Genomic DNA, 27,088 nt, shown 5'->3' with positions numbered 1-27,088 from the left:
CCAAAAGAGGTAATTCAGATGTTGGATGGGATCATGATGAGATCCATTTGCACCTCTAGATAATTAGAACATTGTTGCCACCTAAAATTTTCAGTTTTTTTTTTAAACATGTCTGGATTTGGTATTAGGCTTGTGTACCCCTGAAATAAATAAAAAACACAGAGACACTCCTATTTTGTGTGTCAATGACCCACTAATTTGGTGCACTGATACGGGCTAATATGTGACCAAAATTTGAACCTTGGTATCAATATTCCTTGTAGAGTGTGCCGAGGGGACCTTTGTAAAGAGGTTATGGCCCATTTAAAAGGGCGGCGAGTGGAAGTATGAGAAAAAAAGGGTCGGCCACTCGGCCTCGGTGGATTCAGGCCCCACCCCACCCCACTGGTAAGACTTAGGCTTGCGTTCACTTTTGGACAGTGTCGTAACACAAAAGATTTATATATGTGGCCCCATCAAGATATAGTTCATTTCTTACATAATTCAAGGTGGTGGGGCCACATCAATAAATTAAAGGTTTTGATTTTCTTTTTTCAACGCAGCTAATGCTACGACTAATTGCTTAGACTTTGAATTGTTTTAAGCCTAGGCATAGAATACTGGCGCACAAGCACAGTTAGGAGGGGTTTGTTTACTGGTGGCCTGGCCTGGCCTGGCCTCTTGTTTAGGTAGCCCATAATAGTATCTCATCAAACAATGGTCTCCAGAAGTTGGTTTTCTATCATTAATCATTCCACGTACTACAATATTGTCCTTGCCAATGTGATTTTTGAAAGCCTCCTCTATTCCTCTATACATTTTCTTTTTTGTTAAATTAAAAAAAAAAAAAAAAAACTGGCTTACTGAAACAACTAGCAACTACAACACCACTGCTGTGAGCCTGTGACTGCTCTTCATTTGTAGCTTGGAAATAAATTATAAATATTAAATAAAAAAAGAATCTAGGCCCAGATGGCGAGAGAGGACATCAAGCCAGCACCAAGGAAGAGGGCCAAGAGAGAGACGGCCTGGAGACGGGCGTTGCATCTCATTCTCTTGCTCATGAAATCAGCAGCTATCAGGTCCACCAGCGCCATGTATACCAGTATCCCCGCCGATACTGAGTCCAGAATTCCTTCTATGGCCAGCGCTCTTGGGCTGTTTGGATTGTAGAATGACGCCACCCCTGTCCCCACCCCTATACCCGCCGGTGTCGTTATCGCGAAGAAACACGCCATCACCGTCGCCGATACCCACTTCAACCTCGCTTGGGATATGCATCCTCCCAGCGCCAACCCCTCAAAGAATTGATGGAACGACAACGCCGCTATCAGCGGCCGTATGCTGCACGGGCTCTGCGACACCCCTAGTGATAGCCCTATTATCACCGAATGCGATACGATTCCAAGCTCCAATATCTGCATTCCCACATACCCACCACCACCCTCTTCTGTCAATTCATAACAAAGTAAAAAAGGCCTCCAGAATCCAGAATCCAGATAATGAAGTGGGCCAGTGGGCCAACACATCACTTGGAGACCCATTGGCCCATCCATCCATCCATCAAACTGAAAAATGATCTTAATCTTACCTGCGAAACGACGACGTGGCGTACACCACCCGCCTCCTCCTCCTCCTCGCTGTCTTCAAATCCGTGGGAATGTCCAATTCCCAGTCCCACCGCGTTACCATCGGAAGCTTGGTGCCCGTGCGGATGAGTGTGCCTATGGCTATGGTGCGCGTGTATCCCCACTCCGAACACCTTCTCTGCTACACACTCCACCGGAACAATTACAGAATTCGACGCCGTCTCCACCGACTTGTCTCCGCCCGGTTCATTACCCGCCGTTGCTTTGCCCTCGTGTCTTCGCTCGTAGAACTGAGTTCCGACGAAATCGAATAGCAGGGTTAAGAGTGAAGCCATCATGGCGATGAACCCGGAGAATGGAAACTTGGACCATGGCTTCTCGGGCAAGCACGGGTCGGACAGCGCGGATGATCCGTCTGGAAGCATGTGAACGAACCCCGTTGCCAGAATGACGCCCGCGGCGAAGGCTTTAGTGGCGACGAATACATTCCCGTCTGTGCGTAACAACCTTCGCTTCTTTCCGACAAGGGGAATTGCCACGCCTGTTACTCCGGCTGTGAGAATTGTAGCGATTGCAATCATCTTTAGAACCCATGCTTCTGATTCGTCGCGACAATCATCTTGAGTTTCGACAACGCAACTGGTCGTGGCCATGGATTCTGATATTACCTGCAAAATATTACCTTTTCCCCCCGAAAGCAACAGATACACATTTTGAGAATACCAAAACAGAAAAAAACCAGATAGCAAAATTCAATCTTTTTCAGAGAGCGGGTGGGGGGTGGGGGGGGGGGGGGGATCATTCTCTGGTTACACGACTATGTACCTGAGAAAATTTGAAAATTTCCTCTGAAACTTTTTAGGTCGAATAATGCGTCGAGCTCCTGAAATAGAAGGAAGATTTGATTCAAATAAAAAAAACTGACATAGAACAGAGAAAACCAAACCAATGTTGTGATTGCCATATTGTGAAATGTGAATTACTCTCGAAACCCTAACCTCGGTGAGTGACATCAGAGACAGTATTGGGGATTGTGTAGCGTATTGTGGTTGTTGGGTGGGTAATGGTAACACGGATCTCGAATTAACACAAGTATATAAGCAGCGGGAGGAGGAGGAAGAAGCGGTGGTGGTGGAAGCAGATGCACTGATGCAAAGGCAGAGCAGGTGTTATGGGGGTTCGTGCTGAAGACAGAATGGAGAGGGTGTAAGAACTGACGAAATGACGACATTTTTGACAAATCTAAGGGTTTGGACTGCCCTTTCTACTTTCAGTCACGACTTTTTGCGGGCGGATGAGCGCGAAAGTGTCGACACTTTTCTCTTAACTCCTTTGCTTCTTATTTTGTATTTTTTATTATTTTTTGTTTCTTAATTCACCGTCTTTTTATATATAGGATAAAAAAATTAAAACCCTGTATAATTGTACTTCTTTTTTTTAGGATATAATTGTAATTCCCAAATTTAATTATTCGATTACAAAAAAAAATCTTATTTATTCATTTCTGGTCAGCGAAAATTTCTTAACAGTATCTTGAAATTTGGGGTTGTGTCATGCAAGTCCCCCAACTTTAAAACGTATATCTGCATAATTTTCAAATTGTGTCTAATAGGTGTTTTCGTTAGTTGATCATCACTAAACACCATCAAATGACATTAAATGTGCATTAGATAATTTTAAAATAAAAAAATTATCATTTTATTGACTATTTTACCCATTTCATCTGAATATTAAAAGAAGGAAAAAAGGGTTATAAAACTGAACGCCAATCAATTGTTTCAGCTCACTCCCCTATTCAAGCCCCCTCGTTCAACAATCAACTGTAATTGGATATTCAGGAATCGGTGCAATTTTGTGCTTCCCATTGTCTAATATGGATGAAATAGGAATGTAATACCTGGGCGTGCAAAAGAAGACTATAGGAGCTCAACATTAATGGATGCATAGCGGCCGCATTTTAAGCTCTACCATTTCAAGTTGTTCAACTCTTGAATTGATTTATGTGAAAGTGGTATAAAAAGAAAATTAGATGATACCTGATGGGCATTCCTGTTATTTCATTTATTCATTTACATCTATTAAAAACAATTTGAAAGTTCAAAATATCAAATAGAGACAATTTTGAAAATTTTGAAGTCTGATTGCCTGAACATCCCGGCTGGAAAATTTTGGATTTGGGCTAAGTTTTGTGTTCAGGCCTGGGCCAATGATATCACTACTTGGACCTGCATTTATTTAACTTAGAAAATGCATAGATAAAGAACTCCTGTTTCTAGTTCTTTAGTGCTTTTTGTTTTATTTTTGCTTGCTCTTGTTTTCTCTATGTATTGCTTTCGTTCTCTGCATAGATAATTTTTTTTTGGGTGGAATGAATCCTGACCGTGGATCGATGTCAAACCCACGGGCAGCATCAATCAATACTTTTATTTTAAAATGACAAATTGACAGGTGCTTTTAATTATGTCAGCTCCGGTTTTATGGTTTGTGTCCAAATAAAAAGAAAAATCCCCCCCACCCCCTCCAAAAAAAAAAGAGATTGACCAGATTTTATGGTTTGCGTCTAATTAATTATTAGAGATACTGTTCATTGTCTTCTACCTGAATTAGTTATCCTTAAAAAAAGAGAGAAAAAACATAAAATATGATAGAGGGAAATAATAATCGAAAACAGAAATAAATAGACAAGAATGTGATTCAAATTTAAAGGTTAAAGACAATGACTTCATTGGTTTAGAATCTCAAACAACTCAACCGGCTCAATTTCAAGGTAGTAGACAATGAATAATGTCTTCTTTTGAAGGGTAGTTTTGACATTTTCAACAGATAATTGACGATCAGTTAACAACAGGGGCCAACTTGACACTTTTTGAAAGTTTAGATACTGCGATGACATGTTTAAAAGTTAAGGTACTAACTTGACACTATTCCCAAAATTCAGGATATTAATGGGTGACATGTTTACCCTTTAATTAATAGTTGGATCATGATTTATTCTCATTGTTCTGAATTGATTAAGACCCAAATAGATTAAATAATTAATAATATATAGAGTTTTTTTAATAAATTTTTATTATAATTTATGTTTTAAAAGGGTAAATTTCATATGGTATATAATAAATTTTTGGCTAAAAACACAAATTTGCCAACACACAAACAGTTTGATGAAGTTGTAAATTTCATACAGTTCGAACAAAAAATGTTATTGTTATGATAGGAAGTTAGAAATGTCAAGTATAATTGGGTCTAATCCCGTAAAATCTAATTATCCTGATCAATAGTTGGATCCATTTTGTGACTATCTTATAGAACCAATTAATAATTGGTTTCGAACTGGTCCACCCTGTGTCAAAACAGGCCCGAACCCATTGGCAGCTGTAAGTGCTTTTAGAACTAGTGTTGTCTTTGTATTATGTGTCAAAACACATTATTTTCAGGCTCTGTATGGTTTTTTTAAGCCTTCAATTTCAAATGTTACAATATCCAACATGAAACTTAAAACACCACAATGCCAAACACCATATTACTCTTTCGAAAATAAACTATTTTACTTGCATCAAGTACTGTAAAACAATGATTTTGGAAATTATTTGTTTTACTTTATAGATAAAAGTCTTTAGAAAGTTTTCGTCCCCACGGTTGAAGCCCATAGTATTAAAAATTGCTTCCCAAGCTGGAAAGCTTCATAAAAGATAAAAGTAAGGTTCAAAATATTATTACGTATTGGCTGATACATATCTGATATGCTCTCATAATGGGTGTATCGGGGGTCTCACCGGTTCAGAGGATGAAAGGGTCCTAAACCAATTCCCCTAAATCAGTTAAAAATAAAAAATAAAAAAACGAATATCGAAATACCTGATACACTGGGCATATCAGGCCTATCAATATTTTGAAACTTGGATAAAAGTCAAAAGAGTAAAGTCGAATGCTTCACGACATCTAGTCTAGTATTAGAATTTAAAAGCAAAGAAAGTGGCCAGGCAAGTATAGCCAAACAAACCACCGAATGAAAATGAAATGAAGTCATTATTACTTCATAATCTGAAATTACTATCAAGGATTCCTTTCGTTTGGTTGCCCTTCATAATCTAAAATGAAGTCATTTTTCTATTATACCATAAATCCCATAAGTTATGTCACATACTATACCTGAATGTCTTAGCAATTCAAATTGTTTAATGGAACACTTTTCAATTATGTGTATTTGAGCCATCTGCCCCTACAGTGGGCATCCCAAAAATGTCCCATATGTAATTGGGAAAATACATGATTGCGATGTGATATGTTTGAGTAGTTGAGTTTTAAAGGTTTCTACTAGTTATTTCACATATGAACAATATAGGAAAATGCAAAAAAATTCAAATGGGCCCCCTATGATAGTAATTTTTTAATACAATAAACTACCACACTTTATTCAATATACAGTATAGTGTGTAACCATCAAAATCAGTCATTCATGTACCCCCCCTCCAAAATAATAATCAGTCATTCATGTACCCCCAACGCTACCATCATAATCATTTCCTTTAATTTTCCCTTAGCATTGCCCACACGCCATTACCCGTTATCTTTCCCTTTCACACGAAGTTTTGGGAGATGTAGGGAATTATATCCAAAGAGAGCAATATTATTGTTGGGTTTTGATAATGACAACACACTAGGTCTGTAAGTTGGGTTGGGTTAATCCAAATCTTATAGTTGAACAAATTTTGCCTCTTAGATTAATTTGAATTTAAAGACAAATTTGATATTTTGTTGATTATTTTAATTGAATTTTTTAAATGTATTATAACTGAAATTTTATGGAGTATTTAATTGGATATATTTATATCTCTTTTAATTAATGTTGTAACTGAAATTTGATGGAGTTTTAGCTAGATATATTTATCACTTTTAATTAATATTGAACAAAATCATTATTATTTGATCATCTTTAAAAGTAGGTTCAGTTGTCACAATTTAATGATTTTAGAATGTGGATTTTGAGTGTGGCTCCACAATTTTGACTGTCGTTTTTGGAAAGTTTTAGCTAGATATATTTATCCCATAATGCTCGTATTAGGTTCATATTCTAAGTTATAATTTTTATTCTTGTTATAATAGCATAAGAGAGAGAGAGAGAGAGAGAGAGAGAGAGAGAGAGAGAGAGAGAGAGAGAGAGAGAGAGAGAGAGAGAGAGAGAGAGAGAGGTTAATTGACCAAAAACCCACAAGCTACTGCTCGAGTCGAATAGTTTAACAGTTCGACTGCCCAGGTAAACGATTTTTTCACAAAGTCAATGTTTTTCTCATAAAAGCAGTCCAATCGAAATCCAATCTTGGAACTATGACCAATTCCCAAGTCGAACGGTCCGACCATCCAATTCGGTCTGGTTTTTTAAATAATGGTTTTTGGGTTAGCTTTTCCATTGGTTTATAAGTAGTTTCTGCCCAATCTCAAGATGTTTGCTAGATAGGCTTTAAAAATTTATTTCTAAGATTATGAGCATCCCATATTTGGGTGCTTCAATTATTCAAGACATTATTGATAAGAAGGCTTTGAATAACTTCACAACTAAAATTAAGTAAAAAAGTTAGGATTGGAAATTGAAAACTCATTTTAAAGATAAAAGAGCTATCCTTATCAAATAAGTTTTGAATGTGGTTCTTCTATTTACAATGTGTCAACTGGCTAGTTGGTATTGTCTCTTGGTAGTTGTAGCTAAGAGACTTGGAATCAAATCCCACATGCACCTCGGTTGGTGGGTTATGGGTTTAGGGGATGGGCCACCTCTGTTGTGTAGCTCCATGGAGCAATTGTAGGACAACTTAGAAAAGGCTTTACAAATTAGTGACTTTTATTTTTGGGAAAATCATTAAGAACCCTTAGAGTTTTTGGAAAACCTATAAGAAGTATTTTTCCCATTTTATGCTAATGTTTTCATATTTGAATTTGAGGGAAAATCAAGTATCTTGTTGATTATTTAAAATGAGAACAAATAGGACAAATTGAGCCCTTCATTGTTAACTTCTTGTTGAATTGTATAAGAGGACATAAATGGAATTCTTTTATGCATCTTAAATAACTACACAACATGTCTACTAATTTTTTTTGACTACTCACGACATATCTAAATAAACATCTATAAATCACAAAACTTAATGAATTATAATTCTAATTGCATGGAGTATTTAGTTGGACAAATTCAACTACTCTAGACACTTGGAGCTTTGTGTTAATTTGTAGATGAATTACAATTTATTGAAATCCATAAGAAGTGGCAATAGATCTCTAAGGCTTTTAGACTTTTTCTTGACTTAAAATACCCTTTTCTTTGAATTTGGTATCTCTCTGTCTCTCTAGGATGACAAATTTTCCTATCCTCGATGGGGACACGACTTCCTTTACATCAGGTTGGGGATTGGGACTGAGGTCCCTACCTTGACCTTGATATATATTATTTTAATATTTTCAACCCGTTGTTGACCCAAGTGGTTGAACCATTTGAACTGTCACCCAACCATGACTCTGGGTCTAGTTCATCCAAGACTCGCTAGATGGTCAAAAACCATTGATTTGGTAAAAAACCCTTTGACCTAGCTGGTTCGACCGTTTGACCCAGTGACCAAATTGCATCTTGCATACTCAATGCATGTAAACTTTTGGAGGTCATAACTTTGCACTTCGATGTCCGATTGGGGTGCTACTCTTCAATTTTGGGTAACTTTTTGAGATCTATGTGTCCCAAGGCATCGTACCCTGCTATTATCGTGAAACCCCCCTTTTGGCCTCAATTTGCAATTTTTAATATTTTTATAAATAAAAAAGTTTAAAACTGAATTAAAAACATAAATTAAATATAAAATAATACATATAACATATCTAAAATATATTTATACATCATTTATTGCAAATATATATTTATACATATATATACATACACATATATGCATATGAATATATATACATACTTAATACATACATGCACTGATGTGGCACAGTCTAAACCGTTCGACCCAATCAATCGAATTGGTGACCTGCAACCCAGAGGCAAAAATGATTTGGCCTCTAGGTCAGTTTTAAAAACATTGTATTATTTATATTTAAATATATATTATTATATATATGATATTATATATATATATATATATATATATATATATATATATATATATATATATAAACATATTTAAAACATTATGTATCTTTAGTTTTTTTTTTTATTTTTCAAAAAATACTATTATCTAAAAAAAATTAGGGATTTGGGTCCCCTTGAGGAATGTGTCATGTTAGGGACTAGGGATGGAGAATAACTTTTATCCTTGGCGGGAATCAGGAATGGGGACAAAGATTAATTTCCGAATTGGGGTTGGGCAAGGGGAATATGATCATCGCCCCGTTTCCATTCATACTCTCTCTCTCTCTCTCTCTCTCTCTTATCAAGATATAAATTGTAAATTGAATACTATTTTTATTTCATTCCATTCTCTCTCATTAAGTCTCATATTTAAGGTTGACTTCCATTCTCTCTCATTAAATCATATGTTTAATGTATTTTTGTTTCACATCATTAAAATTCACTAATTAAATTCACGAATAACAATTTTAATAGTACAAAAACCTTGTATATTGAATATCAACTTGGAAACAAAACCAGTTTTTAAGTATGATAAATAAGAAAAAACATTTATTAGTGATAGAAAGGAAATACAAAATGTAAAAATGCCTTAGCAATGAAACCATTTTCATCTTTGGTAAATGATGGAAGTGGTATACAAAAATAATGAAAAGAGAAAATTAATGTCTATTCCATCACCCTACTAAACAAATCAAATGATTTTTACCGACAATCAATTTGGTGGATAATGAACCTAAAATCTAGGTCAAGTAATAATTCAATAAATCTAAAATTCAGGTTAAGTAACAATTCCAATTTTTAGGTTGAAATGCAATAAATCACCAATATATATATATATATATATATATACACTGTTATCATTTGAAATTACCACGTGCAAAACACATATACATTTATTAATAGATACAAAGTGAGAGATTGAGTGGTTATGAGCCGTATGCAGTGTATGACTTGTGTGGAACATTATTATTGGTCCCAAAACCTGTAACAAGATCATCAAATTCAGCTAACCCGCTCTCGATTTTGGGTGTCAGCATGGGATTATGCACTTATAAAATTGTTTTTGTAAGAATGGGTTATTGTTCTCAACTTAATAAAATAATGAATGGAAATTTCAGAACGTCTTTAAATATACATGTCATTCATCATGCTTAAGAATAACATATTAATTAAATAACTGTTATAGACTGCCATTATCAGAATCTCAACGCTTGAAAAAGAGGTGGATTTATCTAGTTGATCCAATACTAAACATTTTAGTTGATTCAACATGTTTAAACTTTAAAGCGAATCATACGAGACTTATAAAATCATGAAGGAGAAAAGAATGGGAACGATCATCACATTGTTCTTTGATGCTCTCTCCGGGAAGAGGATATGGCTTGCAGTATTGTAGGAATCACAGGATAGAGGATCAGAAAAGGACAAAGAGAAAAACAGAAAAAAAACAACAAGACAGAATAGTACCATTGGCCATTGCAAATAAAATAAGCATGGAATAGGAATAAGCTATTCCACATGTGATACGAAATTTTGAGTTAAGGACAAATACTAATTTTTTATTCTTTCCTTAATTGATACTTTTACACTCTACATATTTGTATTTGTACTCTTTTCAAACTTAGCCTAACGCCCATGCCCCCTGTCTTTTGGATTGAGATCTTAATAAATAGTCTTGTTAAATGATAATTTGGAGGGTTGCGATGCTTTCAATTTTTTGTGTTTATGTTTTATTTATTAATTTATTTGTGAATAACAGGCTAATTATGCTGCCCGTCTCTTCATCTAAGCCTTGTCCCGAGTCCCGACTAGATGCATAGAATGGGCTACATGAATCCAGTTTCGCCATTAAATTATGGGTTAACAAGAAGGATAGAAATCAAACTCTTTATTGAAGGTTATTTATTTATTTATTGTTTGTTTGTTGAGCAAAAGCCTTTTTCAAGTTGATCAACGACATCTATTTTTTAATAGGAAAGCTGTGAATTTTATTAAGCAAAAAAAAAAAAAAAAAGAAAAGAAAGAGTGATATAGAATTCAAGATAAGATATTGTTTTGTATATCTTCATACAGCTCAGGAGAAAATCAATCAATACAACTATTAGCCTCTGAATCAGAGCAAGGAATTTAACCTTGAGGCAGGTAAGAGATGACATGATGTCATACACGTAATAAGAAACACATAATGTCGACATTAAAGGCTTGGGTCATCATCTGATCATTTTTTGAGAAATTCTTTATACTTTGTCTCACTTTTTATTTATTCATTTTTGGTACAGATGAACTGGGGTTGGGGATAGAGCAGAATGCACAAGGGGCGGCACTAGCCATAACACGGAGAGACTGCAGTTCTGTAAATTTGATCCCTTATCTCAGAGGGTGTGATGAGACCATCTTGACTATTGGGTCATTGACACAATAGGGAGATGTCCACTATGCAGCTGCAGCTGTAGTATATTGTGGGTAGGGTTTGTGAATAGGAGATCTACACACCATAGGCTGTAGTGTCTTAGGAAGGATATTGTTAAAACTTAAAAGCCAAATAGCTCAATGAAAGCACTAATCTGAATATTACTGGTCAATTCAATCTTGTGGGGATTGGGGAGGAGGCAGATCAAGATCATATTTTCGTGAACTGCCCAATTGCAAGGTAAATATGGACCACCTTCAGCAGCCACTATCCAGGCCCAAATAATTCCGGGTGGAGTAGAATGAAACAAGAGATAATCCGCTTGACCCATATCTTTTGGATATTATGGAGAAGTAGAAATGAGAAAATCTTTTGAAAATTGAAATGGGCTACAGCCCAGCCCATGTTATTAATAAAGCATGGAAAATTCTGGTGAAAATGACTGAAGTGGATCCCTAAAAAGAAGAAAAAAAATGAAGTGTATCAATTAAGTCTTAATATATAGGCCAAGTAGTATCAAATCTTGGTGAAATGGACTCCCCCCTCCCTCCCCAAGGAGCAGTTGTCAATTGATGCATCCTCGAAAGAAAATGGTGAGACTGGGATGTATATATGGTTAGAATCATGGCTGGAAAATTAAATTTGGGCCATAAACCCAGTTTTGTTTTAAAGTTATAGGAACATAAACCCAGTCCAGGCCCAGAACGGTCCATGATCACGTCTATCATACTACCACCCACCGAACCCTATGTATACTCAACCTTCGACCATCAAGCTCATAAACATAATTAAAATTGGGCTACTCCCCTAACATCAGAAGCTTCAAGTTTAATAGATGAGACTCAATACTTTCAATCGGATACCTAACAGTCAGTGAGGGTCACTTTGTCCCTTAAAAATTGATAAGGGAGACATGGATAGTTTCTGTTATGTTTATAAATAGTAAATTGTCCTTTAAAAATTGGAAAAAATACAAATATAAATATGTGGAGTATAAAACCTTGTATTTTGTATGTATTTATACTGTATATATTTACATTTGTACCCTTTTCAAATTGAACTTTAGGCTGTGTTTGGTTGAAGTACGAATGCAAATTTGTAGAGTGCAAAATAAAAATGTTTTGGTTCATGTGAGTGCAAAATAGTTGAAGATTTACACACCCACTTTGCATTCAGCTCATTTGTTTTGAAAGACAAATAAGAATACAATTTTTGTGGATGTTTGGCATTTCCATCAATGCAAATACAACTATTTCTTGTTACCAAATGGTGTTCCAACCATTAAACAAATATAAAAATAACAAGCTGCCCGGGCATCTTGGTAAAAAATAACAACATAAAAACAACCACCTACTCCCACTATCAATGCAAATACAACGGTCTCTTCTACCAAGCAAATCAAACAAATATAAAAATAACAAGCTGCCCGGGCATCTTGGTAAAAAATAACAACATAAAAACAACCAGCTACTCCCACTATCAATGCAAATACAACGGTCTCTTCTACCAAGCAAATCAGTTTCTCTCTCCTCTTCAAGCCAATGACGACTATTCTTTTTGAATAGAAACTATGGAGCTTCCAAACGGCATAGAATTAACAGTCCGGGCATCCTGTCACAAATGTATCTGCTCTGATTTTTATCAAAATGCTGGAAGGCTTTATATAGATGTTCGTCTCTTTCTAGCTTGTGCCTATGCATGGTTGCAGTAAAAAATTCAATATAATCGATTGTTCCATTTCCATCCACATCAGCCTGAAAAAAGAAAGAAATGATCAACCCAAGAATTTCAGACATGTAAAATAAAAGATCAAGAAATCTAGCTTTTTTTTGTTTTCAATGCACTTATGTCTTATAGCTTCTTAGTTTGATGTAAGGTTCATGGAGTAAGATTGCAATTCTACTAATATTTGATTTTCACAACAAGAAAGGGGAATGGGGGAATAAATGGATGAAATGGGTCCATGGAAGCTGGAATCAGGCCACAAAGCCCACAGCTTCTTAGTTTAACACTTCTCCTAAATTTGACAAACAATAGGGGAGGACAGAATGCGGGAGTGTCAGCACCAAACCATAGATTTGTAGGAACATTTCAGCTTCATTCATTCATTAATTGTTCAAAAGAATGTTTACATGGTTTTATATGGAAAATTGAGAATTCTTTTTTGAGATCTACAATATATTTATTTTCCTAAGCAATGAGACTAAAGAAATGCTTGCTAGAGAATGAATCTGCGAAATCCTTCAAATATTCAGAAAATCTTGAGGGTCCAGTCAAATCTTGAAAAGATTTGGCTATAAGAATCTTGATAGGATTTGGTTGAAAGTGAACCTTTTGAATATCACATGGGGTCTTGACAGCAATTAACTTCTTGGGCTTGTTGTAAAGGATTCAATGTGTTGGGCCTCTGGAGAAACTCACACATTTAGTGGGCTTTGGTTTTCTGAAATAAACTCACACATTACCAACAAATGGTGTATGAATTATGAGGGCCTTGGACCCATGTACAGGTCCCCTGTCCTGAGATCCAAGATTCCCCCATGATTGGAGTCCTTGGACGACAATATTGATTATACATGATTAAAGCAAATATACTAGATTGTGGTGAACTTTTTTAGCATCTATTATGCATGAACTATATGGTGTTGGAGGGGTATGGGGTCTAGACTAGCTAATGGTGGGACAAATAACAGGGTTGATGTGTCTTTTTTTTTAAGAAAAGGTGGCTGCATAGCTCAACCATGCAGCTTGTTTGACTCCATGATTTTTAAGAAAAGACTAGCCAAATGATTTTTGTCTATCAGGTTGAAAAATATAATCCTTTCTGATTTGACTCCATGCAGTTTGTTTATCAGTATTGGCAAGATATTTTCCCCATAGGCAATATAGATGCTTTAAACATTCTAAAGATCCTCTAACAAAATCTATGCAGATCTAATAAGTTTATACAAGAACATTCCAAGGACCTTCAGGCAGCCCATGGCCACTTTGAGTCTAGATTGATGTGGTTTATATTTCTCATCTTCCCAAATAAAAAACAAATCTCTACCCAGTGCACTAATAAATGATTTGGTATTTAAATAAAATATTTCCCATATATGCACCATCTTTTCTAATTCAATGGGTTATTTATCGGCATACTCTTTTAAACAATTACTTGGTCTAATCCTCCTAATTTTCTAATTTCTACCTTGGAGGAAGATTCTTTATACTCAATTCGATGAATTTGATTAATGATATATGGGCTTTAAAAAAAGGAAATTTATTTATGTTAATGAGTAACTTAATATGATGAGTTACTTCTCATAAATCAAGAGCACATCCTCTTCTTAAACTTAAAAATGTGAAAATCTTTCATTAACAGCATTCAATTCAAGAAGCAGCAGTCGACAAGATAAAGCAAAACAGCAAGAAGGTAACCGAGGACTAGGAGTCTGAAATGCCAAAAATAAAGGGAAAAAAAATCCTCCATGAGAGATGGAATTCAATCAGCCAAACTCGCAGAAGAAGGAGAGATATTTCCGAACTCCATAACTAAATAGAAAGGGGGTTGAAGTGCTGTGACAACAGTAACGGTTGAAGGTTAGGATGAGAGAAGCGAAGAAAAATGGAGCAATAACTCTAGCATGCGATGAAATCAAAAAGTTCCAATTCACTTAATCAATAAAAAATAAATCAACAGACAAGCAATGACTCTAGCATCCAAAAAATGGAAGTAGATAGCAAGATAGATGGAACATTACCTAGAAACGAAAAGGTTAAGACTCTCTCTTAAAACAAAAAATCCAACAAATGGAAAAATGGATCGAACACGACATAAAAACGAAGAGGTTAGGATTCTCTCAAAGGAAAACCAAACAAACAACAAAGTAGATTGAAGGTAATCGGAAAATGAAGGTAGATCGGATTACCTCTGTGAAAATGAAGGCAGTTTAGAATCGCTCGCAGTTTCTCCTCTATCTACTCAGTTTCAGCTCGCAGTTGAGAGTGCTCCGTTCTCCTCTCTCTCTCTCTCTCTCTCTCTCTCTCTCTCTCTCTCTTTTTTTTTCGAGGGTTTTGGAAAACTCAAAACCTATTTACTTCAACCGATCATAGGAGTATTTTCTCCTATTTTCTATACAAACGTAAGAAAGTATACAAATTTGCATCGAAAATCGATGCATTTTTTAAATCCAATCAAACGAATGCAAATCTGAACCGAGGTTTAGATTTGCACTCCAACTAAACACAGTCTTAGGCTCAATTTGGAAGGAATACAAATATAAATAAGTAGAGTGCAAAATCTTGTATTTTGTATTATTTTATATATATTTACATTGTATATATTTATATTTATATTTTATTTGAAAGAAGTATAAATAATAAAATGTACAATATAAATATATACAAAATAATATAAAATACAAGATTTTGTACTCTATATATTTATATTTGTACTCCTTCCAAACCGAGCCTTAGCATTTTAAAGGAACAAATACACTGTGTTGAAGCATGCAGTGACAGTTATAGTTCTGTTTTACCACACAAAAATGTTATTACAATTCTAGACGATCACATCTTTTATTTTATTAGCATTTTTAATGGTTAATGCTTGATTTATTTGTTTCACTTTTTTTCTTTTTTATTGTTCAAAAGGAAGTAATACCTCAAATTTCATTATTTGACTCCAGCCAATGGGTTGTATATATAGTAGAAAGAAAGAAGTGGCAAATGTGTAAAACAGAACTAATTTTGTCAGTTTTATTGAGAAAGTCTACTCTTTCTTTTTCTTTCTCATTTTTGTTCAATTGGTCTCAAAAGCTAAACAATAGGAATACTATTACTCTTTAGTGAAGCAAATTTTCAATGTTTCAGTCATATAAGCTCATTGGGTCACAGATTTTACCAGTTGAACCCTTGGTTATATCTTTCAGCCCATAAAAATGGGACAAAACCGAGACCCAGAAGAAAAAGCTGATTAGTCATGTGTTTACCGGTTCATCAACTGCTGGCTCCAATCCAACTCTGACGAGTGACGATAGTACTGCAGTATTTCATTTTAAGGGGCTAAACCTGGCCCCAAATAGATCTCATCATATCACTCACTTAAACTTAGAAATATTTGAACTCTAAACTGCAGCGATTATGGTCACAACAGTAAAATGTTGTAGTATGTGTTTGTTTCCGTTTATGTTTATTGAATAAATGTTTGTATTTTAATTACTAATAAAACCGAGAAATGCAATAATTGCAATCGTTTACGATAATTAGGTGTTATTGGGCGCCATGATGAATAAACAGCCTGGCCATTTGTGAAAGTTTGGAAAAATAACTTCTACAAATGACTGACATGCACATAAATCGAATTTCACTCTTTACATTTTTGATGTATGCAAAAGAATAAAAGAGAGAAAATGCTGAGATGATGCTTATATAGCACCATTAATAAACGTAAACAGAATCAAACACCATGTAATCACTCAACAAAACAGCAGGGTTATCTACTTTTTGGTTTGGTTGTTCCTTGCTAGTCTTTTGTACATGTTTTCTTGAGCTGTGTGGAGATTTTCAAGGATGGATGCAGACTCAAATATTTATTGCATCACATTAATTGCTTTTTATTTACATTGGTGGCGTGCTCATATGCCATTGGAACTGCAGCATGAATAAGTTCATCTTTGAACAGAAAAAAAAAGAGCCTAATTATTCAATCCAAACAATTTAGTAAATGCATCGATTTTAAATAATTCGATAAAAATATGCCAATTTTATTTTCATATCTGTTTTGCTTCCATGATATTTTATCTTAGAAAGTATGACAGATGGAAATTCTTTTTTTGTTTAATTTCCACTGATGAGGAGGATTTTTATGTAGCTAGGGCAAGTATCAAGTATCAACATCAATGGAATATTAATCCTTGTGAATTTATATGGTGGAAAGTGTCTGTTATATCAAAGGACTTTAGTTCCTTTTTTTGGTGAAGATTAAAAATATTTAAAACTTTAACCAGAAAGAGACATGTGCAATGCACAGTTTAGTATTAAAAACAAGCCTTCATCCGTAATAGATTTATATATATTGGATCAGGTCGGATTGAACTAATATGTGGCCCATTAATAGAAGATAGGAATACAGGTGTCAATAACTAGATTTGAGCAGATTGGATCGGTCAAAAGTATTCATTGGATTGAATTGGACCTAATTCATGCATCTGTAGTGGACTCATATTGGACCAAATGCGGACCAATATAATTGACACTCCTAATTGGGGTTAAACCTAATTGAATACATGAAAACTCAATCATGAATGCCATACAAACATGGTGGAACAAGATGAAGGAAGGAAGATAAAGCAACAAAGGAATATTTGTTGGCATGGCTAACAACAACTCTAGCTATGCTATATGTGGAAGAAAGGAACACTGTGGTTTTTGAACAGAAGCAACTACTCCAATTGTAGCAAGTGTTACACCGCATAAACAAGAGTCTAAAGTTCAGCATGTTACACCGCATCATCAGAGTTATTGCATGACCTTTTAACTTTCATATTTACAAGATGGTTTCACATCGAAATTTGAATGGTGCAGCTTATGGTATTGCTATTCTTAATTAAAACAAAAAAAAAATATTACAGCATTAGGGGAAACATGCACTCACACACTGGCATCCCATAAGCACCCATATATACTATGACATATAAACTCTTGTAGGAGGGGAACCTCAAAAAAATTTCAACAATCAACTTGTGTACCTTTTTTTAAAAAAAAAGAAATCATTGATGAATAGGGTCTCAACCTCAAAGTTATGGAGAATAAGCCACCTATCAATTTCTTGAAAATGCATTATCCTACACAACCCTTCAATAAATGGAGCCCTCTCTAAAAGAAATCCACCACTTTTTTTATAAAGTAAAAAAAAAAAAAACTATTAATGTGGTTAAACCAGTTGATCAAACAGGTTTTGAATACTAGAGAAATCTTCACTTTATCCCACTTCATAAATTTTTATTTGTTTTTTAATAAAACCCCGCCAATTATTCCTCTTATATTGTACTATTCTCAATGTGCAAACAAATAAATATTTATTCCTCTTAGATTCTTCCACATATCGTACTATTCTCAATGTGCAAACAAATGAATTTTATTAGGCGGAGGATCTGAAAATTCCCTTTTATGCTATCTCATGCAACGGTTGAGCCTAAAAGCTTAACCTGTTAGTTGAGGTTCCTAAATAGGTTTTAAGTATTTTCTAACATGACCAATACCCACCAAGTGAATTTTGATAAATATCACCTGGTTGGTTTTCGCCTTTGTGATACCGGTTGATTATTGGTTACAAGTTATTTTGATATCATAGTTGAACCCTTCAAAAGATTAGGGTTGGTCTGAATAAAAAAATTTGATCGGGTCACCAACATCAGGTCAATGAAGATGGATTTACAAGTCCAGATCTACTACCTACAACCACAAGAGGCCACCCACACAGCTTCTAACATGATCTCAAACATATATGTTTCATATTGTTTGCATTTGAGGTGACAATGATGTTTTAGATATGTGGGTATAGATCATGTCGAAAGCTGTGTGGTGGGTAACAGATCGAGACTCGAGATTTATAGAAGCTAGGAGGCACAGCTGTGATTCTGTGAATCCATTAATTCTGATTGGTTGGAAGGACAGCAGAAGTTGGAGTAAAAGGACTAAAGGAGATTGATGATTTAATGAGGTATTGAAGTAGTAGAGTTCACTCTCGCTGCTTTCATGACTCATAACTTCCAAGCGCCTGGGTTGTGAACATTGATGCAGTAGCTTTTAAGGCCCTTGAAGGCTTTCTCTTTGGCTGACAAAGACATGATTGCTTATATAGCTAAGCAGAGAGTGGATGTGAACTCATTCAAGTAAGAAGAGTAGATGAAAGAGTTAAGTTAAAAAAGGTGACCAACTGTCTAGGGGGTGTTTTATACAGCCGTTGCATTTTGGGTTGAAACGTTTTGAAAACATTCTTAGTTGATCTATAAAAATTGTTATTTTTTCCAAACCAGAGAAGCTTTATTTTAATGCTTTTCTAGCATTCAGCATTTATTTATTTATTTATTACTCATTTTATGTGGCACTTAATGATGTCTTAGTGTTAAATGAATTGAGTCTCCTCCTCACACAAGGCGCCTCATAAGGACCTCACAGGCACATCCCACCTGAACTGAAAACATTTCTCATAAATAATAATAGATAAATACAAAAGATGCTTCCAATTTTTGAAGATAAATCTTATATAAAATATTTCTTAAATAATCCGTCATATATCAAATATCGTATCTATTTTTTTATACCTATATATATATATATATATATATATATTTTTTTTTTTTAATTGAAACGACACTCATATATGATATGACAACACTTATTTCTCACAAATTTATATTGATTGTTTTTCTTTTATCATACCTTTTCCATTTCATATTCGAACCCATTATGGATTTATGGATTGGGAGGGTTTGGTGTTGCTTGGTTTTGGCCTTTTGGGCAAAGTGAAACCACCAATCCCAGTTGTGGGGTCCTGCAGTTAAAAATCAAAACACTAACCCCTCTGCCTCTGATGAGTGGATACGGTTTAATTAATTTCTATTCAAGTAAAAATGTTTTTGAAAACGAAAGCGTGTCCCAAAACAATAAATAACAATACGAAGATGCATGTGTGTGAATTTAATGAATACGTACCTGCTACGTGGCTCATTTACGAGGCTTACCTCGGGGACATCAACGCATCATGATAGCCACGTGAACAACTATGATTAACAACCTCGGTCCTGGGGTGAAAAGTCATGTGACACGTTTCAATGTGTTTAACCAGGTAGGAAAATTTGTATACACTACTATTTAATTACGAGAATTTGGCTTTCGTCCGGACAAGGCTGTGCTCGTATCGTTGGCATAATCACTTACGGTTTTCACAAAAAAGCATATAAAAACGAAAATATTCCCAATGTACGACTATAAAAAGTTGTATTGTATCAACGGTGTGAACAGTCTTGTAAAGCATTGAAGCCCATCTCTAAATAATTAGGGGGTGTTTTCCGGTGGCATTGTAGTATCGATACAAGTTTATGACAAGTATGTACTGCCTCGTCACATATAAATGTTATTTCAATCAGAAGAATGAAGAATGCATGTATTTATCATGCACACGAATTTACAGTGATCAATCTAAAATTCAATGGCTTAATAATTGGGGAGGGATTTCACAAAATGGCTTCTAAGTTTACATAATTACATGAACTGAGAGACCCAAAACATCATGAAGCTGTGTGTATTTGATAAAAGCCTGGAAAGTCGAAATGGATTTACAGAGATTGCTAAGCAGAAGCCCTCTCAAATGGGATCATATACATACATATTTTATGCGGAATACGTGCCATCCAAGTATCCACGTCGCAAATCTGGCAAGCGTTTGGGTTAGGCTTTTTACCGCATTTGGGAAACAAATGTCTAGATATGTATGTTTCTGCTAATTAAACTAACTGGTTCGACGTATGCTTTATGACCACCGTCACCGGTAAGGTTTTAAAAACCGATCTGGAATTCAAACCGTTTTGGCCACCTGTTCAAACGGATCGTCTGTTTCAATTTTAAAAAATAAAAAATAAAAGATAATTAAATTATAAAACAATCAAAACCCGTTGAATGGATTAATGGTTCAACTACTTGACTCAGCGGGGGTAGTTCGGGTCAACAATCATTCAGAAACACTGCCCTAAATCCACTTGTTGCCCTAACAAAGTTATCCAACATTGATTTCAAACTACAACTGTAATGTGGGTAAGGTCGGTGGCAGGCTGGCATGGCCTAGCAGTGCTAGCACAACAGGGGGCATGTTTGGCACGAGAATCTGGGCCGTGCTGGGACTAGGCTGGGAGGGGACCACGCCCCAAAGCATGGCCCAGTCAAATGGCTTAGATATGAGAATTCTTTGTAATATTTTCCAATAATCCAATTTATTGTAATTTTTATCTTTAATTTTATCAGTTTATTAATTCAACATCATTGGATTATTTTCTCAGCGTATTTTCTATTTTTCATACACATTAAACTTGAAATGAATTAAAATTTTCACATTTTTTTTTCAATTTATTATCTATTATTCATGTTATTTTCGTGCTTATTATATGCTAATTTTTTTCTTAATTTAGGTAAATTGGAAAAGAAAAAAATAAGCCTGGCCCTACCATGGCCCGGCACGGCTGAGAACTGGGCCACGGGCCATGCTGGGCCTGACTAGGAAGGGATTTGGGCTACCCAAACACGGTCTGCCAAGGCCCAAATTCCGGCATGGAAGGCGTCCAAGCTGCCTTCAATCCAAAGTGATGAAGGAGAATTTGGCCCGACCTCATGACAGGGAGACACGTGGACGTGACTCAACACGAGTGATAGCTCAGCATGAATCAACTTGCTACGAAGCGAGCTCGGGAAAGCTGGTACCCCAAACTAAAGTCACTTCGAGCTAAGATCGTCTCGGCACCAGATTGCGACTAAACGAAACCAAGTTCGTTACAGATCGTACCCGGACCGATAGATCACCTCGGTCCAAGGGCACTTTGGCATTCGTATCAGGGCATACCTAAGGAGCACAAGCTCGAGGAGCTCGCTACCAGTCAGCTCGCCATCAAACCGCTCAATATCCTACAAGCAACTTGCCTACTGTTCAAACCTCCGAATGGCAACCTCGAGGAGCACACCACAATACTCTATATCTTACAGCGTAGTACCTCATAACAGTCACATTAGTTCACCAACTCCCCTCGTAGACAGCTCGCCATCATGCAACCCTCACAGGCAGCTCGCCATCACGTAACACTCACAAGCAGCTCACCATCATGCAACACTTCACAAGCAACTTGCCACTAGGCAGCTCACCACCATGCGGCACTTCACAGGCAGCTCGCCACTATGTAGCTCGCCATCATGTAGCCTGGCAACTCAGAACAACTAGGTGACACTCGGGACCACTTTGACTACAACTTGCCTTTGCTAAGATGATGGTGTCCCACAGGCACGGCCTGGCATAGGCGCTACCTGGCATAGGCACGAGCTGGCAGCTTGACCCTGGCGTGACCTGGCCCAGGCACCAACCTGGCAGCCTAACACAGGTGCCAACCTGACAACCTCGAGGAGCTCACCACCGTACCTTGCATTTTACGGGATTGTGACTTGTAACGGCTATATTAGCTCACCCACTCCCCGGTCCCAACGAGAAGGGACCGTTTTACCGTTTAATGGCATTTCATCCACCTAACACGCAAGCCAGTCCCGTCACAGCTGGGATCCAGGAACTGCTCTACCTAACCCACGAGGACTCTAGTATATAAAGACCTCACCCCCCAGGGGTGAAAGGGGCGAACATAGAGAAAAAAAGGATGGGTAATCTTTGCTCTCTAGCTCTCTCATTCTCTAATATCATTCTTAGCTCTCCACTAAGTGTTGACTTAGCCATCGGAGTGACCTCATCGGGTAAACACCCCCGGGTTCTCTAACTCAGCTCTCGAAGGTCCCTCAGCTCCCACTGCCTACAAAGACGAGCAGATCATCACCAGCAGGAAGAGCCAGTTCAGTTCTCGTCGTTGCTGGTAGCCAGATCACCTCCTGCAGGGAGCATCCGAGTTGTACTACGCCAGGGAGCTCCACTTCATCCCCTGAGTCACAGGACACTTGGGAGCAGACAAGATGACGAGGTACTTAGCCAAAAAATGGACACATCATGAAAAAATGATATGTGACCGGAAATGGTTACATTAATTGGCGCCGTCTGTGGGAAACTTTGTACAGAAAAATAATAAAGGCCAGACAGATCAGTGAGGAGAGCAAAAGAAAGACGCTCCCGAGTCCATCAACAGGCCGAGTGAACAGAGGCAATTGCCTGAAGAAAGACCAGTTTGCGAGATAATCAATACGATCATCGCGGGTCGGTTGTCGCGGGTTGTTCCATAGTAGCAGGAAAGACTTTAGTCCGTGAGTTAGAACGCGAAGAGCAGAACCCTCCAAAGCGGTCGCAGCCTGAGGACCCTATATTCTTCACCGAGGACGACGCGTGGGATTCAGTACCCCCATGATGACGCACTGGTCATAAGAATGAAGATCAACAACTTCGAAGTCTGGCGCATCCTGGTAGATTCAGGGAGTTCGGCCGATATCCTGTTCAAAGGCACCTTCGACAAGCTACAGCTTTGGGAAAGTGACCTCCAGCCCGCAAGCACTCCCTTAGTGGGCTTCAACGGAGAAGAAGTCAGGCCTCTCGGGCAAATCTCTTTACCCATGGAGGTCGGTACGTGGCCCAACATCGCAAGGTTTGAGCTTGCATTCCTAGTAGTTGCAATGCCTTCCCCATACAATGCCATTGTGGGATGGCCTGTCACTCACGCGCTTCACGCGGTGGTATTTACTTACTACCTGGCCATGAAATTCCCCACGGACTTCAGGGTAGGGGTAGCTCGGGGCGACCAGCTCGAGTCCCGGAAATGTTACGTTGTCGTTCTCAAAGGGAAGGCCAAGTTGACGGATGACCTTGAGTTAGAGCGACCTGTGGAGTACTTCGAGGAGCGAGCCACGCCAACCGAAGGGACGATCCACATCCTGACCTCAATGGAAGATCCAGCCAGAACTCTTCAGATCGAAGTTGCGATCGAAGAGCCTCTCCGCTCTTGGTTGGTAAGTTTTCTACTCAAGAAGTTAGATGTGTTTGCCTGGTCTGCGGCAGAAATGCCCGATATAGATGCTAAGGTTATAACTCACAGGTTGGACACTAATCCTTTAGTCAGGGCAATTAGACAAAAAAAATGCAACCTAGCCCCTGAGCGCTGGAAGATAGTTGATGAGGAGGTCAGGAAACTCCTCGCAGCCGATTTCATCAGGGAGGTCCACTACTCGAGCTAGGTGGCTAACCCCGTTCTAGTAAAAAAGGCCAACGGTAAATGGCGCATGTGCGTCGATTACACTGACCTGAATCGAGCTTGCCCGAAGGATTGCTTCCCTCTCCCTAAGATCGACTGTCTAGTGGATGTGACCTCAGGGCATGAGTTGCTAAGTTTTCTGGATGCATACTCGGGCTATAACCAGATCAAGATCGACCCCGCCGATGAAGAAAAACCAGCATTCATAACCGAGATAGGACTGTACTGTTACAAGGTTATGCCCTTCGGACTAAAAAATGCCAGGGCAACCTTTCAAAGACTTGTCAACAAACTTTTTGAGCTGTTGATCGACGATAAGATTGAATATTATGTAGATGACATGGTCGTCAAAACCCAATTTTCAGACTGTTTAATAAGTGACTTGCAATGTGTTTTTGAAATTCTACGCAAGTATAGTATGAGGTTGAACCCTAGTAAGTGTGTCTTTGGTGTCACCTCGGGTAAATTCCTGGGTTACATATTTAACCGGCGTGGAATCGAGGAAAACCCTAAAAAAATCAAGGCTAACCTAGAAATGAAGTCACCTCACAAGTTCAAAGAGGTTCAAAGGCTGAATGGCCGCATGGCTGCCTTAAGCCGCTTCATGTCCAAATCGGCAGATCGCTGCCTGCCCTTTTTTAAGGCAATCAAGAAAAGTAAAGACTTCGAATGGGCTAAAGAGTGCCAACTCACCTTCGACGAGCAAAAGAAGTACCTAGTTAGTATCCTGGTCTTGACCCGACTCGAGGAGGGCGATGTTTTAAAGCTGTACCTCTCCGCGAGTGATGAGGTGGTCAGCTCGGTACTGATAAAAGAAGTAGATCAGGTCCAATGACCTATCTACTATGTGAGTAAAGTTTTGCAGGATGCAGAAACCAGGTACCCAGAGATTGAGAAGCTGGCGTATGCACTGGTCATGGCGGCCCGGAAGCTTCGCCTATATTTCCAAGCCCACATTGTCGTAGTCCTCACAAACAAACTTCTGAGGCAAGTCTTACTCAGGCCTGAGGTATCTGGCAGACTGACGAAGTGGGCCATCGAGCTCAGCGAATACGACATCCAGTATGAGCCTCAGACGACGATTAAGGCCCAAGCCTTAGTTGACTTTGTAGCAGAATGTACCTTCACCACCGCATCCCCTGAACTGACGGAGCTCGAACACAAAGAAGCGACTTCAATCAGTACGGCACCGGTCCCGGTTAAAGCAAGGCCAACTTGGGACGAGGAGACCTGCATCCTCCATGTAGATGGCTCGTCCAATCAACAAAGAAGTGGAGTAGGTACTGTTCTACACGGACCAAGCGGGGTGAAACTGGAGTACGCTCTTCAATTAGAGTCCGCGACGGCTTGTCCAATCAACAAAGAAGTGGAGTAGGTGCTGTTCTACACGAACCAAGCGGGGTGAAATTGGAGTACTCTCTTCAATTAGAGTTCGCGGCATCCAATAATGAAGCAGAGTATGAAGCACTACTAGCCGGGCTCACATTGGCGAAAAAGGTAAAGCAAAACACATCATCATTTGTAGTGATTCCCAGCTCGTGGTCAACCAGGTCACCGGAGATTACGAAACCCGCACCCCACCATGGCCGCTTATTTGGCCAAGGACAGGAAAGTTCTACAAAGCTTCCAGTCATACTTCATCAGGCAAATTCCAAGGTCCGAGAACGCTAAAGCTGATGCCTTGTCCCGGTTAGCTAGCACAAGCAACAACACCATGAAGACCGTGCACAAAGAGAGTCTGCCTTGGCCCAACATTCTCGGGGGGGGGGGGGGGGCAGAAGAGGTCGCTCCCGTTGCACAAAAAAAAACCGAGCTGGATTGACCCACTCGCGAGCTACCTACTTCACGGAACTCGACCTACAGATCGCAACATAGCCAGAAGGATAGAATGACAGGTAGCCAAGTACATCATGATAGACGGATGATTGTATCGAAGATCCTACCGTCAGAGGCTGAGCTCGTCCTCCACGACACCCATGAAGGCCCATGTGACGGATACATGGGGGGCAGGGCTCTCACCCAGAAGGCCCGCTTATCCTATGCTAAGGGGCTATGGGTAGAAGAGCTACTCAGCGTACTATGGGCTTACCGAACTACCGTCAAGACCACCACCGGATAAACCCCCTTCAACCTCACCTATGGCACGGAAGCGGTAATCCTAGCCGAAATCGAGGTACCTACATTACGGCTGGAAGCCTACGACAGTGAAGGAAACGGTGACGAGCTCCGCACCAACCTCGACCTAGTAGAAGAGGTACGAGATCTTGCATACATCCGGATCGCAGCCTACCAGCAAAGAGTAGCCTGGTATTATAACGCCCGAGTCAGGAAGCGACACTTCCGTGTAGGGGACCTGGTCCTTCGGAAAATTATGGTACCTGAGCCCGGTGTAGGTAAGCTCAGACCAAACTGGGAGGGTCCCTACCGAGTGAAGCGGATATTCAGGGAAGATACATACGAGCTCGAAACCCTAGAAGGAGAGCGAGTACCTCAGGCGTGAAACATCAGCAATCTAAGGCGATACTATCTCTGATTACGAACTGAAAATGCACCGGCCCCAAAAACAAGTAAGCAAGCTCTAACTCTCAGATTGTGATTTATAGCTCGCAATCTTCTATGAGAGTATTGACTTATCCATCGGAGCGACCTCACCGGTTTAGCCACCCCGGGTCCTCTGACATTTAGTTCCTTACAGGTCTCTAAGGAGCAACGAAACTTAGGAGCGGACTACAGGTCCCTCCCAAAGCCTAAGGGCCACAAGAAGACCCAGTTGCCACTTTGGTGTGGGTGAAGTTTAGGAGCGGACTATGGGTCCCTCCCAAAGCCTAAGGGCCACAAGAACACCCATTCGCCTCCATGGCATGGGAAAAAGTTCAAGAGTAGACTACGGGTCCCTCCCAAAGCCTAAGGGCCACAAGAAGACCCAATTGCCTCTATGGCATGGGCAAAAATTCAGGAGCGGACTACGGGTCCCTCCCAAAGCCTAAGGGCCAATACTACTGAAAGACCCAATTGCCACTTAGGCGTGGGTGGACTTCAGGAGTGAACTACGGGTCCCTCCCAAAGCCTA

The 27,088-nt window shown here is 38.5% G+C and overlaps 1 protein-coding gene and 1 long non-coding RNA gene across 2 annotated transcripts; both read right to left on the bottom strand.

Annotated features, from left to right (window-relative positions):
* Positions 1-697: 697 nt before the first annotated feature.
* LOC148846949 (zinc transporter 4, chloroplastic-like) lies at positions 698-2,893 on the bottom strand. Its single transcript, XM_088952441.1, has 4 exons — positions 2,567-2,893; positions 2,394-2,451; positions 1,571-2,250; positions 698-1,397 (listed from the first exon to the last, which is right to left on the bottom strand). Exons 1-4 carry the CDS (start codon positions 2,579-2,581, stop codon positions 942-944), a joined length of 1,209 nt encoding a protein of 402 aa, XP_088808567.1. The 5' UTR covers positions 2,582-2,893; the 3' UTR covers positions 698-941.
* A 9,403-nt stretch (positions 2,894-12,296) lies between these two features.
* LOC148846948 (uncharacterized) lies at positions 12,297-15,330 on the bottom strand. Its single transcript, XR_016100474.1, has 2 exons — positions 15,007-15,330; positions 12,297-12,849 (listed from the first exon to the last, which is right to left on the bottom strand). It is a non-coding gene; the product is annotated as an uncharacterized LOC148846948 (long non-coding RNA).
* Positions 15,331-27,088: the final 11,758 nt, after the last annotated feature.

This window comes from Nelumbo lutea, chromosome 6 (genome assembly GCF_056320005.1).
Source record: "Nelumbo lutea isolate HS-2025 chromosome 6, American lotus-T2T, whole genome shotgun sequence".
Classification (NCBI taxonomy): Eukaryota; Viridiplantae; Streptophyta; class Magnoliopsida; order Proteales; family Nelumbonaceae; genus Nelumbo; species Nelumbo lutea.
The sequence above is the reverse complement of the archived record's forward strand: the minus strand, read 5'-3'. Positions and strand labels throughout refer to the sequence as shown.

What these genes read in the sequence shown, in the direction of transcription:
- LOC148846949 (XM_088952441.1), bottom strand. An exon ending in AAATTTTCAAATTTTCTCAG is followed by an intron (nt 2,251 to 2,393) that starts GTACATAGTCGT and finishes CGGGGGGAAAAG; the next exon opens with GTAATATTTTGCAGGTAATA. An exon ending in GCCACGTCGTCGTTTCGCAG is followed by an intron (nt 1,398 to 1,570) that starts GTAAGATTAAGA and finishes GTGGGAATGCAG; the next exon opens with ATATTGGAGCTTGGAATCGT.